General features: G+C 36.7%; 3 protein-coding genes across 7 annotated transcripts; all 3 read right to left on the reverse strand.

The window, feature by feature from the left end:
• Nucleotides 1–432: 432 nt before the first annotated feature.
• Nucleotides 433–3,026, reverse strand: LOC113700363 (peptidyl-prolyl cis-trans isomerase Pin1-like). Its single transcript, XM_027220792.2, has 2 exons — nt 2,547–3,026; nt 433–798 (listed from the first exon to the last, which is right to left on the reverse strand). Exons 1-2 carry the CDS (start codon nt 2,791–2,793, stop codon nt 674–676), a joined length of 372 nt encoding a protein of 123 aa, XP_027076593.1. The 5' UTR covers nt 2,794–3,026; the 3' UTR covers nt 433–673.
• Nucleotides 3,027–3,661: 635 nt separating this feature from the next.
• LOC113700470 (peptide methionine sulfoxide reductase A5-like) lies at nt 3,662–6,213 on the reverse strand. Its single transcript, XM_027220942.2, has 4 exons — nt 5,790–6,213; nt 4,579–4,691; nt 4,356–4,500; nt 3,662–4,057 (listed from the first exon to the last, which is right to left on the reverse strand). Exons 1-4 carry the CDS (start codon nt 6,075–6,077, stop codon nt 3,860–3,862), a joined length of 744 nt encoding a protein of 247 aa, XP_027076743.2. The 5' UTR covers nt 6,078–6,213; the 3' UTR covers nt 3,662–3,859.
• A 643-nt stretch (nt 6,214–6,856) lies between these two features.
• Nucleotides 6,857–16,325, reverse strand: LOC113699385 (dolichol-phosphate mannosyltransferase subunit 1-like). Of its 5 annotated transcripts, none has more exons than XM_072058617.1 (10): nt 16,134–16,325; nt 14,665–14,737; nt 13,955–14,094; nt 9,033–9,132; nt 8,901–8,934; nt 8,752–8,828; nt 7,974–7,999; nt 7,721–7,885; nt 7,527–7,641; nt 6,857–7,292 (listed from the first exon to the last, which is right to left on the reverse strand). In XM_072058617.1, exons 3-10 carry the CDS (start codon nt 14,062–14,064, stop codon nt 7,188–7,190), a joined length of 732 nt encoding a protein of 243 aa, XP_071914718.1. In that variant the 5' UTR covers nt 14,065–14,094; nt 14,665–14,737; nt 16,134–16,325; the 3' UTR covers nt 6,857–7,187. The 5 variants fall into 5 exon arrangements, with proteins under 5 accessions (XP_071914718.1, XP_027075528.1, XP_027075527.1 ...); XM_027219727.2 differs by lacking the exon at nt 14,665–14,737 and adding an exon at nt 15,890–15,967; XM_027219726.2 differs by lacking the exon at nt 14,665–14,737 and having other exon boundaries at nt 16,134–16,324.
• Between the last annotated feature and the right edge of the window lie 1,079 nt (nt 16,326–17,404).

Raw genomic sequence — 17,404 nt, forward strand, 5'->3', positions numbered from 1 at the left:
TTCTAAAAGTTTCACTACTCCAAAAGGGAAAGAACCGCGGTCAATCTACAGTTAGATCTGAAGCATGTCGTGTCAGGTAGCCTTGGCGCCAATCGTTTCCGGAAGTTGGAAAGAAATAAGCGAGGTTAAGAGACTAATATATGAATTCATAAGCATCGGTGAAGGTTGCGAGCGGCCCAATGCTATTACTTACCTCCGGAACTTATATTGTGTGTTTTGTAATAATAGGATTGAGTTTCAGAATTGCACCGCCAAGAAAGAAACTACAATTTTGGTTTTCAGAACGAAGCATATCTAGTCAGGAAGATGCTCGCTACCCTTGTGAGCTGCATGTAATTCGTTGTATGTCACAGTATGCTGCGGCTGTCGGTTTTGGGCATACAAAATTACAAATAAGCAACAACCCATAATTGAATCAAAAGATACAAATACTTGAGAAAAAGTAGCTCTTTTTCTTTCCTTGCTTTCTAAAATCATGTTTCTTTGAGATTGAAGCAATCGTGTTGTCCAAGGCACACAGGCCGAAAAATGTTTTGCAATAACCAGTGATGTTCCACAGAGCTGTAACAGTTCAAATAGAGGGGAATATCAAAATCTCAAAGTAGATTGCTAAATCTTCGCATTCGTGGTATGTCAAAATAGTTCTTCACCATGCCGTAATAATCTGTGACAATCAACCGGTTCTCAAGATGATGTGAACCCCACTGTCAGTATCAACAATGTCACTTATCTCGCCAACCTTTAGAGCATATGTTGCTTGCTCAAAAGGCTTCTGCATCCGTCCCCTTCCAAATGAGCCTGAATTGAAGTCATAAGCTGAAGGGGTAAGGAAGAAAGATGAAAAAATTCTGACCAAGAATTCTTGAAAAATCCATTTCGTTACATAGAAAACACGCACACACACACAATCAAAAACAATATTAGGGTCCAATAGTTTGAAGGTCTATACAAATGAAGCAGCAGATTAATTTGCAAGACGACTGCCGCATATAATGCCCTAGGTAAAACCTAGAACCATTTCATTAAAACAAGATAGAAATTTATGCTCAAGAACTTGCAAACTATTCTCCACTTGCACAGAGAACTTCAAATCTTGGACTAAAACAAAAATTTAGTAAGCAATATATTGAAAACTATAAAGCAAGGAGGTGCATGAGACCCGGCCTAGAGCAAATCGCGAATTTTTTTACAATCTGCAAGTAATAACATGCAAACTAGACCAAGAAATTCTCAGAGATCTCCAGAAAAGCATTACTATTGCTATAACATGCAATCTACAACAACAAATTCCCCACCCAAAGGCAAATACGGCATTCATACCAGTGATTGGTTCTAGTGATCATTACCAATTCTCGGGGTCATAACACCAGGGATCTCCAACGACACCCCATATTAGTATTATAACATACAATCTAGACCAACAGATTCCCAGACCCAAGAGCAATATGTTTTTCATACTAGTGATCATAAAATGTCGCTGATGAGGTTGAGTAGCATGACGTTGGGCATGGTGAATAGTGATATTCATCATGTAAAATGAATTCTCAGCATATATACTCTATCTTACGCTCTAACCAACTGAAAATCCAGAAAACTTTAATTTGATCCAAAAGTCATTAAGTGACACAGCTAATTATTGGTTGGCATTCTGCACTTGGGATGGTCATAATCATCTTTACTTGTGCAATGATACAAGCCTCATGCTGTCACCAAGATTGCATAGAACAAACTGAAGAGGACACCCTGTTTAAGTATGACATGGAATTATCCAATTAAAACCATTTCAAATAATTCTATCAGTTTAAAATGACTATGCCAATTAGTTTCCACATGCTCTAGTACATTTAGTTTATGTATTTGCTTAAGCAGTACAAATCAACAAAAGTTAGTCTAATTGAAGAGGCAATACCCACAACTAAAGAGCTCAAGAAAAGCATACACATTATCATGGAATTATCGAGTAATACCATTCCAAAAAAATAACGAGAAAAGACAATCGCTAAGAATGTAAGTTCAGTCAAAGTAGTACTTTTTCATGGATGAAGATTATATTGGTATTACTATCATACTAACTCTGGTAATCTTTTTGAAACACAATGGCAGTAGAGGTACTTTTCCAATATTTTCTTGCTCCTAATCCATATGAAAATCAATAAATTCTAATACATATTCCGGTGAGCTCAATGTCCTCAATAAGAATCCAAAATACTCGATCCTTAAAATGCAGAAACAAATAAGTAATTGCTGTACAGTTCCTTATATCTGTTTGACAAACAAAATTTGGGGGGGGGGGGGGGGGGGGGGGGGGGGAAGCAGAGACTTATCACAAAAAAGAACCAAAATTACCAGCCTCCACTAACACATAAGCATCTTTATAACAAATTTAAGAGCTAGAGTCACACGCAAAATTAATGAAAAACACCTTAAAATAAAAATTAAAAAAAAATTGAACGGTTAAATTACATAAGCACAGCACTTAAAAAAAAAGAAGAAAGTAAATTAAAAAGAAAAACTAAATCAAAATTAAAACAAAAGGGGATAAATACCGAGGTCTCCTCCGCGCTTAGCAGAGCTGCAATCGGAGTAACGAGCGGCAACGTCCTCGAACTTAGCCTTGCCGGAGACGATGTCTTGGCGGAGAGCTATGAGCTGAGAAACGGCAGCGTCGCGAGTGGTGTTACTGATGATTTGGCCTTCTGGATCTTTCCAGGAAGCTTTGCGCCGGGATCCTTCGTGCTTTATCAATATGTGGGAAGCCCTAACGCTATCTGGGGAAGATGAGGACGAGGACATTTTCGTCTTCTTCTTGTGCTTTTCCGACCGATCCGTCGATGGATTCGGAGCCGAATTCTTCTTCCTCTTCCGATCTGACTCTATTTTTGCTGCTTTTATTGGTTAAATTTTTATTCTGCGAAGAGCACCGGAATGGAGAGAATGGAGAAAATGGGAATTAACAATTAAGCTCGAGTTTGACCGACCTCGAGTGATGTTTTGCGCTTCACCAGTGGCGGCTCCAACTCGAAGTTCAGGCTCAAATACTCCTACAACTCAAATCAAATAATATTAAACCAAATTGGTCACTCGCGGCCCTTGGGCTACATGTGTGCCTGCGCCGTCTGGTCTACATGGGCTTTTCAGCTAGCCTGTTCCACAGCCCAATTGCTTTTTTTTTTTATTCCTTTTTTTTTTTTGGTGGGAAGAGTTGGAAAACAAAAAATGTTGAAGAGCAACAAGTAAAAACTGATTTTTTGTCGTTAAATTTGTCCTACTAATTACTACAATTAGAATTTCAGCAATAGCACCTTCTATTTTTCTTTTACTTTTCAGCTTTCTAGAATTAAGTATTTCCTTCATTACTGTTGTTTTCTGAATAATCTTCAATACAAGTGAAAATGCATTAATCTGACTATGAGATATTAAAAAAAAAAATAGATAATTGATGGTACCCAAAAGAAAAGGATAAAATTTTATTATTTTTGCACGTCCACGTTATTGATGGCCTGGTGCCAGTAGCCAGTAGGGTACCCGTAACAGTGCGTATCCACGACAGAAAAATTATAATATCCTTGAACGAATTAACTAATTAGACTATAATATCCTTTACAAAGCAGATAAAATATTGTACAAAAAAATAAATAAATAAAAATCAGTCACTCCAATGTTGAGGAAAAATGTCATGAAATTCAAATTTGTCATAATGCTCAAACTCTCTCAACGAATCGTTAGATCTTCCAAGGAATAAGGGGTATAATTTAACAAAAAAAAATGTCGCGGCCAGCTGAACGAAATTGAATAAATTTTCCTCCGAAAATATATGCCTCCCAGGATCTCTAAGTTCACCACCAAAAAATATTTCTTCCTAAACTTCTCTGAGGATGGGCCAACCTTTTCTTAGGATGTCATTGATCTTTGCATGAATACGTTTTTGCAATCTTGGCGGACAAAGCTCTGCTGCGTAGCCATTTAATTTGGCTGCCAGACTTGATTTTTCCAGCTCTTCTTCAGGCAAGTTTCCCATTAGTTGAAGAAGAAACGGATTCCGTTTCAGCTCAAATTTCTGAAGATCACAAGTCAAAATTTTCATTAATGTTCCTTTCATTCTTGTAAGTGCATAATGTGCCCAGTAAGAATATCGCAGAAGCCAGGAATAAGAAATAGGTTTTAACTTCTAAAGAAAACTAAGCAAAGGCCATCCTGCACTCATAAATTCTGCTGGACAACCTATTTCAAAATCTACAAGTTACTACACAGACTCCTTCCTATCCGTTCCGAATAGGAGCAAAACAAAGGAGAACCTGTACTTGTAACACCAAGTTTGCTTTTGTGATTTATACAAGTTGATGAAAGATACTAACCTGATGATCAGGCTCTGCAGGATAGAATGTTCCCAATTGCTGATTTTGAGTGGTTACAATGCCACTCTTTGACCTTGTCTGCTCTCTTTCTTTACTTACAGAAGCCAATCTTGACTCTTCAGTTCCATTTGTGAAAACGATGGATCTGCTTGGAAAGTTTCAACTAAGAAAGCCAGCATTATGACATAGAAAATACAACTTCAATCCAGGTTACCAACAGTACCTGTATTGGTTACCCACATCAGGACCTTGCCCAAACACCTGCCTAGAATCGTGGCTGGTCCAGAAGACCTCCAAAAGTTGTTTAAAAGTAATTACCTTAGGATCATATTCAATCTGCACAGAATCGATTTCAATATATAAAACAAGTGTAGAAATAATTGAATGTCTATTAAAGAGCATGTTTTGGTAGTTGGTAATTGCAACAGTATCTGACTTGGGAGTAAAATTCCATTTTCTCTGTAGCGAGACTAGCATGTTATCTCAAAGTGTTCATAAACTTTCATATTGCTATACTTTTAATTTGGATGTCTTTTATGCTATTGAGGCTATCATAGATTAGATCAGGCAAATGGTTTTCCACCTTTCAGCTAATTCAGGTCACAAGCAAAACTCTTGGCAGGATAAACATTACATTAGCTCCACAGTAGACTATAATAATGATCTGTTTCAAGGGCTTGAAACAGCTAACTATGTCAAGAACCCAAATCAAACAAGTGCCGACTTCATAACAAATTAAACTGCAACAATAGGTTTGTTACAAGCATTTAGTTCACAAAATGAAGTACCACTCTTCCACTCTCACTCAGTGCTGGTGGACAACTGAGAAATCCAGCTGAAAGGTAACAAGTGCAAACAAAGTTGATGGGATGACTGAAACCTATTGTTGCAAGTCCATTAGCAATAACCTCATGCACGGTCATGTTACAGAATCTCCAAGGCCTTCTCTAAGCAAACAGAACGATGACGGTCAAAAACTAAGTTGCATAGACTGGCTAAAAACAATTCAAGATCTTTACACTTGTATCCCCCAAAACATAGGAAATACTTCCCAGTTTTTCTTGATTAAGACTCATTAGCAATAAAAGAAGTTGACTAATTCTCTATGATCTGCCTGGAACAACGATAGTTCATAGGAACAATCAATATTTACCATTTTCCTCTCCTAACTAATTTTGTTAATCATAAAAATAAAAATAAAAAAACACATCCCCAGTACTTATCTCCAATCACTCAACATTAGAGCCTTCTCAGGCTCAACAACCGAGTATGAGAATTAGCAATAAACAACTAAAAACAAAATGTTGATAAGTCCTCAAATTTCAAATTAGATCTAATTGTCCAACCTTTTACCAATTCGCAAAACCAAAAGACTTAAACCGGTAATAAAATGCAAATCAATAGGCTGAAGAAAGAAGGAACGTAGGAGGTGACCTGAACAGATTCAGCGTGATCACCTAAGCTCCGATACTCGGGATTGGTTTTGGATCCACCGGAATAGCCGACAGTCGTACGCACTACCCCATCCAAGCAGCCAAACACCGCTTCCGATCTCCAGAAGCTTCCTAGAGCAAAAACCGTTGTTTGCAGCTGTTGTTGATTGGCTGTGTCTGTAATTGAACCCTCCGATAACTGGGCGGAGAATCTGATGCCCACACATAAATCTGCTGCCAATACAATGATTATGGGTAAATAGCATGTAAGGCGCGTGGCCTCCTTCATTGGGCTCGGAGTTGAATCGTCGACGGCTAGAATAATCCGGTCGGGTCGCTGGAATTCTTTATAATGTTCGACGAAGCCGAGTCCGGTTTCTCCAAAATTCGGCTGGCTGTGATCGGGTCAATCCGATTCGAATCCACAAGTCCATTATAAATATATTATCTCATTTTTCAATTAGTTGTGATTTCTCCGGTTAATGCACGAATTAATAATTCATGGTTTTCCAGTGGTATTTTTTTTTTCCTTTCTCTTTTTTATGTTCTTTTTTTTTTTTTGTCAGCTACGCTATATTTGTATAACCTACTCTATTCTAATCTAGGGGGAGGGGAGCCTAAAGAGGCTGTTGGGGAGAATGATATCTTCTTTCTATCAAAAAGGATTTCTTAGGCTCCAGTTACGAATTACGACAAAGCTTGTCTAGACACCCATGGCGCTTTTTTTTTTTATATATAAATTTTGATTGATGTAAAGTAAATGTAGAACCTTCCTTGTGTTGAATTTCATTTGTCCACAAATTTCAAAAAATATTTTTTGAATAATATTGGGAATTGTTGGGAACAATAATATTTTTTCAAAAAATATTATAATATTTTTTTGATGTAAAAAATATGTTTATAATGCAATCAAAGAAATTTTACAAATAAACAACTGTTCAAACACATTTGAATAAGCTTTTGTTTTTGAACAAAAATTCGTCTAGACTGTTAACATATTATTGTCTTGAATTTGCTAAGCGCCCTCCAGAGCACCTAGACTGAACCACATCACAAACAAGAAACAAATAGAAAAGATCACATACATATATTGGAATCACAGTTGTTCTCAATAATGTTGATACTCACTTTACTTATTCAAACAAAACCCAGAAAATTTAGATGCCTACAATCAAAGTAATCAAGCCACATTTAGTTTTGGCCTACAAAAAAAAGTACAGTAAATGTTAACTGTTGGTATAAAAAAAAACAGGAACTAAATCGAAAAGACCAATTTGGTGTTGCTTCCTCATCAGTTTCCTTGAGTTGGTTATGCGAATCATCATTGGCTTTAAACTATCCAAAAATGGTTGATTTCTAGGAACCATGAAGTTACTAAGCACACTTGTTCTCGTCCTTGTTAAGTTGTGAGGAGAAGGTATATAAGACCTTTCAAATATTCAACTATTTCAGATCCTCCAAGCTTTGAGCTCCCATACACTCTATCGACAAAAGTAATTGGAACCTGTGAAGACAAAAAATCGATCTCAAATATCTCCATTAACACAATAAAAAACAAGGAGGAGATGCAAACCAACGAAAGAGACAAAACTAAGAAGAAATAGTTCATCAGAGATCTTAAAACCAAATGACTAAATCTCATGTGTAGTTAGAAGCTATAGATATTTGCCAAGAAGAAGATGATAATCAACCCATTACAACTAACAGACCAAATGATAAGCAACAAGAGATCAAGTACCTCAGCAATGTTGTAACCTTTTCGTGTAGCACGAACAATCATCTCCATCTGAAAAACATATCCTTTACTCACGCATGAGCCTATAACATCTTCAAGCACGGATTTCCTATAAAGCCTTTAGGCAAAATAACAGTTGTTAGCTAAGGAAGTGGAAGCTTAGGCAGAAGCAACCAGCATTTGGTATATTGGTTTACCGGAAAGATCCAGTTAGGTCTGATACACCAGGCCAAAGGAGTGTCTGCGCAAGGACATTTGCTCCCCTGCTTGTCAATTTGCGCATAAGATTCCAACCATGCACGCCACCTCCTTTGACATATCGTGTTCCAGTAACTATATCTGCACCCGTCTCCATCTGCTTCCTAAACATCAAAACATATTCAGCTACTATACTTCTAAAACTTGGTAAAATTAAATAAAATTCTAATACTTGAGTTGAAAGGTTCTTACTTGATGAAGTTTGGAAGATATTTTGGCTGTAAAGCAAGAAAAAGAGATGCATTAGATAACAAGTGAAGCAACATATAAGCTAAATGAACACCAATAATAGTTCCACTGATATATAGGCTAAATGAACATCAATAATAGTTCGAGCGGAAGCGAAAAAACAAATAAAACACATGCCTGCAGAAAACCTCAAACACTCACACATTTAATCCAAAAGCGATGCAATACAAAAACTAAAAATTGACCCATGTAGTCTCACTGTGCTCAAAGGCCCTAATTCAACAAAATAACTTTCTGTTAAAACTCAGTTTTCCAGTTTGTTAAACACTGCCGCATATTATCTTCTTAACTTACCAAACTTACACCCAAGGTAAAAGACCAGTATCAAAGCAGCTAAAACTATTATGATTACTAAATGCACTGTAAAAGAGACAGCTCACCAAAAGTCTATTAGAAATGGAAATACACTTCAGATCTCCCAATCATTTCGTAATCTTCCACCAACCTCAAGCTCAACCCCAGAATAAGCTGCTTTCCCCCCCTTGTTCACACCAAATCCTAAGAAAGCGAGGAAAAAATGTGTTTCTTTTTGTTCCCCTCCCTTCCTCTTTTTCTTTTTGGAGGCACAAAAATTGGGGTGAGGACTATCTTTTTTTTTTTTTTTTGGTGGCGGCCTTTTTGGTTTTTTTTTTTTTTGTGGGTTTGTGGTTGGTGTTGGGGGGGGGGGGGGGGTTTGATAGAGCGTCCTCTTCATCATTCTAGTGAGTAGGAGTGCACTTACATGGTGTGATAAATCAGCATCCATAATGACCACAAAATTCCCTGAGGCATGCTTCAGGCCATGGATGTAAGCCGTACCTGAAACTTAACTAAATTAATGATCCCTTTTGCTAGTTCAAAAACTTAAACCAAGGCCAGCCAAAGACATACCTAAACCAAGCTTCTTAGGTCTAGCCCTCAACAGCTGGATTAGTAGATAGCCTTACATAAGTAGACCTTTCAAAGAGATAAGCATAGGCAAAGCATCAACAACATTGCGAATTAATACTAAAGAGGACTTACAATGCGATCCTCTCCATAGACAGATTGCAGTTGTTTAACAATATCCTGAGTCCCATCTGGACTTCCATCATCCACAACAATAATCTCAAAATTGACATTCCTAGCCAGGTAAGGACCAATTGTCAGATACAAGTATAGATCATGAAGAGAATGTTGTTTGTCATTGTTTTAGTGTTAGTGTTTTTCACATCTTTAAGTAATATCTATCATCTAATGTCAAACCAAAACCTATGAAGCACAATCTCAAATAGTTAATTTCGTACAACAATTTGGTCCATGTTATTCACATATTCAGTTGCAAGTCCAAAGCTTCACCTTCTTACACCTAATGGTTCCCACACCCACTCATAACTATAGAGCTGAATATGCTCACGGCTAATCATCTAGAAGTTTGAGTGGACAAACAAGCAAACTTTTTCACAGCAAATCAGTTTTAATCAGCTTATCCTGGGCATATGTATAAGAAAAACTACACTTTGTTACTGTCAACAGGTATCTTGGGAGGAAAACATCTAGTCACCCTATTATGAGTGACCAACTAGTATTTATAGGAGTACAAACCTAACAGACTATTTACAAGAATACCCTTACTAATTTATTATCTATAAGAATACTAATATTCTCCTAACACTCCCCCTCAAGTTGGAGCATATATATCATAAGCACCCAACTTGTTACAAATATATTTCACCCTAGAACCCCCTAAACTCTTAGTAAATACATCAGCCAATTGATCTACAGACGGTACATGAGATGTCTTGATGACCCCGTCAAGCAATTTCTCTCGAATGAAATGACAATCAACTTCAATATGTTTTGTCCTTTCATGAAACACTGGATTAGACGCAATATGAACAGCCGCCTGATTATCACACACTAAATTCATAGGCTGTTTATGTTCAAACCCAAGTTCCAGTAACATGCTCTTCACCCAAACCAACTCACACACAGTGTGAGCCATAGCGCGGTATTCAGATTCTGCACTTGATCTGGATACAACTGTTTGCTTCTTACTCTTCCACGACACTAAATTACCACCAACAAACACACAATATCCTGTAGTCGATCTTCGATCTGAGGCAGAACCAGCCCAATCTGCATCACTATATCCTTCAATATCATTGTGTCCATGATTTTGATATAGCAACCCTTTTCCAGGAGCATTTTTAAGATACCTGAGAATCCGTATAACAGCATCCCAATGACTAGTACGAGGGGTATCAAGAAATTGACTCACAACACTCACTGCAAACGAAATGTCAGGTCTCGTTACAGTGAGATAATTTAATTTACCCACAAGTCTTCGATATTGCTTAGGATCATCAAGTAATGCACCTTGATCTCCTGCTAATTTCACATTGGGATCCATAGGAGTATCCACAGGTCGGCAACCTAACATCCCAACTTCACTCAACATATCGAGTACATATTTTCTTTGACATAAATAAATCCCATATTTAGACCGAGCTACCTCAATACCCAGAAAATACTGTAGATGACCTAAATCCTTTGTCTGAAAGTTTGCCTGCAGATTGGATTTAAGTTTCTGAATCCCCACAACATCATCACCTGTAATCACAATGTCATCCACATAAACAACTAATAAAATTTTACCAGCATTAGAATGCCGATAAAATACAGAGTGATCTACTCCACATCTTGTCAGACCGAACTCCATGACAACACTACTAAACCGGCCAAACCAAGCCCTCGGGGACTGTTTCAATCCATATAAGGATTTTTTCAAACGACAAACCAACCGCGGATTCTCCCCCTGAACAACAAATCCAGGAGGTTGTTCCATATATACCTCTTCTTCCAAATCTCCATGCAGAAATGCATTTTTCACATCCAACTGATGCAATGGCCAATTATAAGTTGCTGCCAAAGAGATAAGAAGACGGACAGAGGTAATCTTTGCAACAGGAGAAAATGTTTCTAAATAGTCTACTCCATACACCTGAGTAAATCCTCTAGCTACCAACCGAGCCTTCAATCTATCAATAGAACCATTAGGCTGCACTTTTATAGTGTACACCCATTTACAACCAACAACAGGCTTACCTGAAGGACGAGGGACAAGATCCCAAGTACCATTTTGTTCCAAAGCAGACATCTCTTCTTGCATAGCTAATCTCCAACCAGGATGATTAAGAGCATAGGTAATAGACTTAGGAATAGAGATAGAATCAAGAGAAGCAACAAAAGAAGAATATGACATAGAGAGACGAGAATAAGAAACAAAATTAGAAATAGGATGGGAAGTACAATGTCTCTTACCTTTGCGTAAAGCAATAGGAAGATCTAACTCAGAGGAGGGCGTCATACCTGGATTTGAAGATTGAGAGTTAATTGGTGAAGTGCGTGGCATATCAGGAACTTTCTCAACCATGGAACGACGAGAGTAAACTTGAAGATGAGGACGAGATAATCGAGCTATGGAATCTGGTGGACTAGACAACTCAGGTAATAAAGGGGAAGGGACTGGTAAAACAGGAGAGGAAAAAGAGGGACACTGGTCTAATTCACAAGACATACTTTGCTTGATAAAATACGGAGTGGATTCAAAGAAAGTAACATCAGCACAAGTAAAAAATCGATTTAAAACTGGACTGTAACATCTATACCCTTTTTGCGCTCGTGTATATCCTAAGAAAATACACTTAATAGCACGAGAATCTAATTTATCCACCCCGGGAGCAAGCTGATGAACAAAGCACACACATCCAAAAATACGAGGAGGCAATTTAAACACAGATTCATGAGGAAAAAGAATGGAGTGAGGTAATTGACCTCCAAGAATATTAGATGGCATGCGATTAATTAAATAACATGCAGTTAGAATTGCATCACTCCAAAATTGTTTGGGCACATTCATGTGCAACAATAGTGTTCGAGCAATTTCGATTAAATGCCCAATTTTTCTTTCAGCAACTCCATTCTGTTGTGGAGTGTGAGGACAAGAGGACTGATGAATAATACCAGACTTAGTCATAAAGGTATTAAAAGGAGTGGAAAAATATTCTTTCGCATTATCACTGCGAAGTATACGTACAGGCACACCAAATTGATTCTTTATTTCTGTAACAAATGCACAAAAAATGGAATATAATTCTGAACGATCTTTCATTAAATAAAGCCATGTAACTCTGGAAAAATTATCAACAAAGACTACAAAATATTTAAAACCTAACTTTGAAGTGACTCGACTAGGACCCCAAACATCAGAATGAACTAACAAAAAAGGTTCAGAAACCCGTTTATTGACTCTAGGAGCAAAAGAAACACGATGATGCTTTCCTAACTGACAAGACTCACATTCTAACGAAGATAATTGATTCAAAGTAGGAACCAACTTTTTCAAATTTTGTAAAGACGGATGACCTAAACGACAGTGAATTTCAAGAGGAGAAACAGTAGCAGGACATGCTATCGGACCATTGAAGTTGAGAAAATAAAGACCATTATGCTCATGCCCTCCACCAATCATCCTCTTTGTCTTCAAATCCTGAATGACAACAGAATCAGGAGAAAAAGTAACTGTACACTGTAGAAATTTAGTGAGCTTACTAACAGACATTAGATTAAATGGCAAATTGGGTACGTAAAGAACAGAAGACAGCGGAAGTGATGGATTAATTTCTACAGTGCCTAGTCCTTTAACTTTAGTAGTAGATCCATCAGCTAAAGTAACATGAGGAAAGGGAGTTGACTCTTGAAAATTAGAAAAAATTTTAGAGGTACCTGACATATGATCAGTAGCCCCGGAATCAATAATCCATGGGTCATTACCTTTTTGTGCTAAAGAAGCAGAGGGAAGAGATGCGTGATTTGTAGCTTGGTACTGTAGGAATTTAACATAATCTTCCTCAGATATAGTAACAGTTTTCTGGGACCCATGTGTTGAAGAACTTGATTCAACTTGGTCAGTGATAACCGTATTAACAAACCTTTCAACCATAGCGAATAGCACGTCAAACGAAAGAACGGGTCAAAACTTGAGACAAACGCGTGAACAGTAACGGCATGAACAGTACTACGTGAACAGTATCGGCGTGAACAGTGCCGTGAACAGTATACGTGAACAGTGCCGCTATGAACAGTGCGGCGTGAACAGTGATTTGCTAGATGTTTTACCCTAACCCTAGGACTTTTGCTCTGATACCATGTCAACAGGTATCTTGGGAGGAAAACATCTAGTCACCCTATTATGAGTGACCAACTAGTATTTATAGGAGTACAAACCTAACAGACTATTTACAAGAATACCCTTACTAATTTATTATCTATAAGAATACTAATATTCTCCTAACAGTTACCAATTACCAGTCATGATTGAGAGAAAAAAGTATCCATACAAAATATGTGCTACTGTGTGCATTGCTTATCAATTTTCAAACAATTCTGAAGCTAAGATTTTGATACTTCGCATGATATCTAAATCAAATACCCAGAAACACTTCTTTCCAAATTGTAAGTCAATCACACACACAAAAGCGCGAATAATAATAATAATAATAATAATATAATGCTATAATAATAGAAAGACTAATAATAATAATAAAAGCGAAGAAGTGTTCCTGTGTAACATGGAGATAATTATTTCAGCAGTTCATAGATGATTCTGATGACCAAGTAATAAGCTGTAAGATCAACAAAAACACTTCATTCAAATAAACATAAATAAACCTTTTGATGCATGCAACAAAAAGATTTAGAACGTGAAATGAAAAATTCACAGAAGATAAGTGTAAAAGCCAAAAGTGCAATGAAAGAAGCCACTAGACAAACAAAGCAGAGGCAATGGAACATGCATCATCTGTTTTATACATATATTCACAGAAAAGGAAAAGGAGAACATGCATCATCATGGATAACTTGGTAACAAGAGAGAGAGAGAGAGACAGAGAGAGAGAGGGTACGGGAGATGCTTGAAGATGAGATAAACAAGGAGAGCAATGTTGAGGCGCTCATTGTAGGTGGGGATGATTATACTATACTTATTGCTATTCTCCTTTTGCTCATTGCCCATATTCTTTCTGCATCAAAATCCCTCCAACCCCTAGAAAGCGCAAATTTTTATTGAACTGGGTTAGAGAGAGAGACGGAAGGCAAAAACAAAAACACTTACAGCTAATGCAAGTTGTAGGTAACAACTGTTAGTATTTCAATTCAAACTAAAGTTCCATCCTATTAGTTTTGGTTGTTTGTGATAATTCAACCCTCTAATGGAAAAGATCGAGCTCATGTGTTCTTCTCAGCAGCTTACTCCACTTAGGTACTTGATCCCATCAACCAAATTGGATAGCAAAACAATTTTGGTACAGCTTTAAAATGCATATTTTTCTACCGCATAAGATTTTCATTTAGCTCATTCTTCTACTTGTCAAATTATGCCTCTTCAATTCCCTTTTGTGTCAGCTGAATTTCCAAAAGCAGTATAACTATCCTAATTCCTTATCAGTGAGCAATAGCTCTAACAAATTCTTAAAATTTGACGGAATAACACGACCGATCTGATTAAAAAAAATCTTCTTTTAGTATAATATGAAGGAAGCCCATCTTTTCAAGTTCAATTTCGATTAGTTCAAGTAAATTACATATTTCATGCTGAGTAAGAGCAGTAAAATACCACTGATGTCCAAGAATATATCCAAAAGGTTGGTAGCTGCTGTAACTACGTGAGACTGTTCGAAGGAGTAGCTCTAACATAAGGTACCCAAAATGTATAAAACAGTCAATAACGATTACACAAAGATTCCCATACAAATTCAGCTCTCCATCTAAACTAACTGAAGAAGCGTAATGAAAAGCTGGGAAATTCAATCAGTTTAACAACTTGAACTGAAAATCAGAAACGATCTAACCTTAAAGACGGCAACTTTATATGGTTTGGAAGCTTCAATTATGCGCAAATGGCCGAGACTTTGAGAAGGCAATTATTGGGTTTAGGGCTTTGAATTGGGAGTTTGATAATATTAACGAGAGAAGTTCTCTCTTCTTTCGTCTCTTTCGAAAAACCGAGAAAGCAACTATTGATGAACGAGTGATAGCCTCGTGGGAATATAAAAGTCAATCCTTTGTTACCCGTGTTAATTAATGAACTGGGCGGGTTATTTGGGCCTGGTTTTTACCCATTTGGATATGAGTTTGACCCTTGAGGCTAACCTAATGGTCACTGACAATCTGCGTTAGAAGCTTGCTATGCTTGTATGTAAGTAGTATAGTCCAATGCGGATTCTCCATCTCCTCCCATCATCCCTTGTAAAGTTTTAGATTAACGTTTAATGTACATATATTTTTATATGATCTAACTTAAATTTACACCACATTATCTGTATTCACATTTGAAATCTTTTATATGTATCATAAATGTAGACCTCCTTGTATATGAAACGGTAATCCAAAAACTGTTTACTTCATTTATGTGCCAGTATTACATAACATATTCATTTCTTGAAGGTAATTGCTCTAGTGTTTTTCGAATAATCAACAATGATAACAATAAAGAAGCAGACTACTCACAAAGAGTGACAGAGATCAAAACATCGATGATGATCAATTCAGCCAAATAATTTCAAAGAAGTTCAAAACTAAAATTACACTATGCTGTTAAGCTTTAGCTACACTGGCAACACCAGGATCGCCACAGCACTAAAGTGAGAAAAATTTGAACCCCAGTTACTGAAATATGGTCCACAGATCAATCTTCACCAAAGCTTCTTAGAACATAAAAAGCTAATCAATTTCTATAGCTCAATGGTTAAATTAACACAACCCTGACAGAAAAATCTCAACTTTAGCAGAGAAATACAACGGCATTACATGAAATGAATCCTCAATAATCTAAGACTTACAAAATGGTCAATCCTCTCTTAATTAACCCCTAATGCCTCAGGTGGCCCAAATCTTTTGTGGCATTACGCGAATCACAACTATTACAGGAAACAAGAAAAGGAAATTAAAAAAATATAACCCAATTTACCAAAAGATTAAAAGGGCCAGTATCACGGGCAAACGACAATTATAAATTAATTAAAAAAAAAAACTCAGAGGGAGAGAGAGAGAGAGATCAAATAAAAAGCCAGAGGAGTATAGCACCTTCGATTTAGAGGGAAATGGGAGAGGTCGGAAAATGTTTAGAGAGAGGAGAGATGAGGAGGGTGGTGGTGGACGATGATGACGTTGGTCCAACACGCGTTGTCTGAAGAAAGGTTTTAAGGTGAAAAGAAAAGGAATTAAGGGAGAGGCCCAACGAACGCAGGGTTTGTTGGTGGTATTACTTCTCCACTTTACTCTTTAGTCTTTTCTGTGTTTCGGATAATTTTTACGCTACTATAATTGCTTTGATTAAAATAATGGTACGAAGGCTATTTCTTTTTTACCCCTAGAAGTTTGCTAATTTCTAAAAACAGCGTGCTATTTCACTGTAATAATTTATTAAGCACGTGCAAATTATTGTGCTTGTGATACTTAACACGTTGAACTCCAATTCATAAGTTTTCCTCTCTCCACATCTAATTGATAGACCGTATTGTAAACCAACTCTCTTGATTTTGGTGAAATTTTGCATGATCAAGTGATTACATCAACTAATACTACTGAATCTAGCATCTTATTTCTATTAATCAAGTGTAGGTTGTAGCATTCCTGTACAACATTTGAGTGATACAAAATGAGTCAAATGAATTTGATATTGGAGAAATTTTTGGTTTTTCATCCATGACGATGGGCTAATTAAAATTGTGATAGCCTCGTGGGCATATAAAAGTTAACCTTTGTTACCCGTGTTAATTAATGAACTGGGCCGAGTATTTGGGCCTGGTTTTTACCCATTTGGATATGAGTTTGACCCTTGAGGCTAACCTAATGGTCATTGACAATCTGCATTAGAAGCTTACTATGCTTGTATGTAAGTAGTATAGTCCAATGCGGATTCTCCATCTCCTCCCATCACCCCTTGTAAAGTTTTAGATTAACGTTTAATGTACATATATTTTTATATGATCTAACTTAAATTTACACCACATTATCTGTATTCATATTTGAAATCTTTTATATGTATCATAAATGTAGACCTCCTTGTATATGAAACGGTAATCCAAAAATTGTTTACTTCATTTATGTGCTAGTATTACATAACATATTCATTTCTTGAAGATAATTGCTGTAGACACCAAATTTTTGGTGTAATTTCATTTTTAGTTTTTTATTTGTCGTGTTCATTTTTAGTTTTTAGTTTCCAGTTTTATTTTTATTTTTAAGTTTTATCATAGAATTTGTTAAAAAAGAAAAAGAAATAAAAAGCATTCAAAAAATAGGTTTTTAGTTTTCTTGGAAAAATCATAAAAAAAGGAAAAAGGGAAATTTGT

This window comes from Coffea arabica, chromosome 7e, assembly GCF_036785885.1.
Source record: "Coffea arabica cultivar ET-39 chromosome 7e, Coffea Arabica ET-39 HiFi, whole genome shotgun sequence".
NCBI classification, from domain to species: Eukaryota; Viridiplantae; Streptophyta; class Magnoliopsida; order Gentianales; family Rubiaceae; genus Coffea; species Coffea arabica.

Excerpts from the sequence above, each read along its gene's own strand:
- LOC113700363 (XM_027220792.2), bottom strand. The coding sequence starts at position 2,793 with ATGTCCTCGTCCTCATCTTCCCCAGATAGCGTTAGGGCTTCCCACATA. Across the intron at positions 799-2,546 it reads TAAGCGCGGAGGAGACCTCG|GCTCATTTGGAAGGGGACGG; the intron begins GTATTTATCCCC and ends ACTTCAATTCAG.
- LOC113699385 (XM_072058617.1), bottom strand. The coding sequence starts at position 14,064 with ATGGGCAATGAGCAAAAGGAGAATAGCAATAAGTATAGTATAATCATC. Across the intron at positions 8,829-8,900 it reads ACCTAAGAAGCTTGGTTTAG|GTACGGCTTACATCCATGGC; the intron begins GTATGTCTTTGG and ends GTTAAGTTTCAG. Across the intron at positions 7,886-7,973 it reads TATCTTCCAAACTTCATCAA|GAAGCAGATGGAGACGGGTG; the intron begins GTAAGAACCTTT and ends TTTGATGTTTAG.
- LOC113700470 (XM_027220942.2), bottom strand. The coding sequence starts at position 6,077 with ATGAAGGAGGCCACGCGCCTTACATGCTATTTACCCATAATCATTGTA. Across the intron at positions 4,692-5,789 it reads ATCACGCTGAATCTGTTCAG|ATTGAATATGATCCTAAGGT; the intron begins GTCACCTCCTAC and ends GATTCTGTGCAG. Across the intron at positions 4,058-4,355 it reads CTGCAGAGCCTGATCATCAG|AAATTTGAGCTGAAACGGAA; the intron begins GTTAGTATCTTT and ends TGTGATCTTCAG.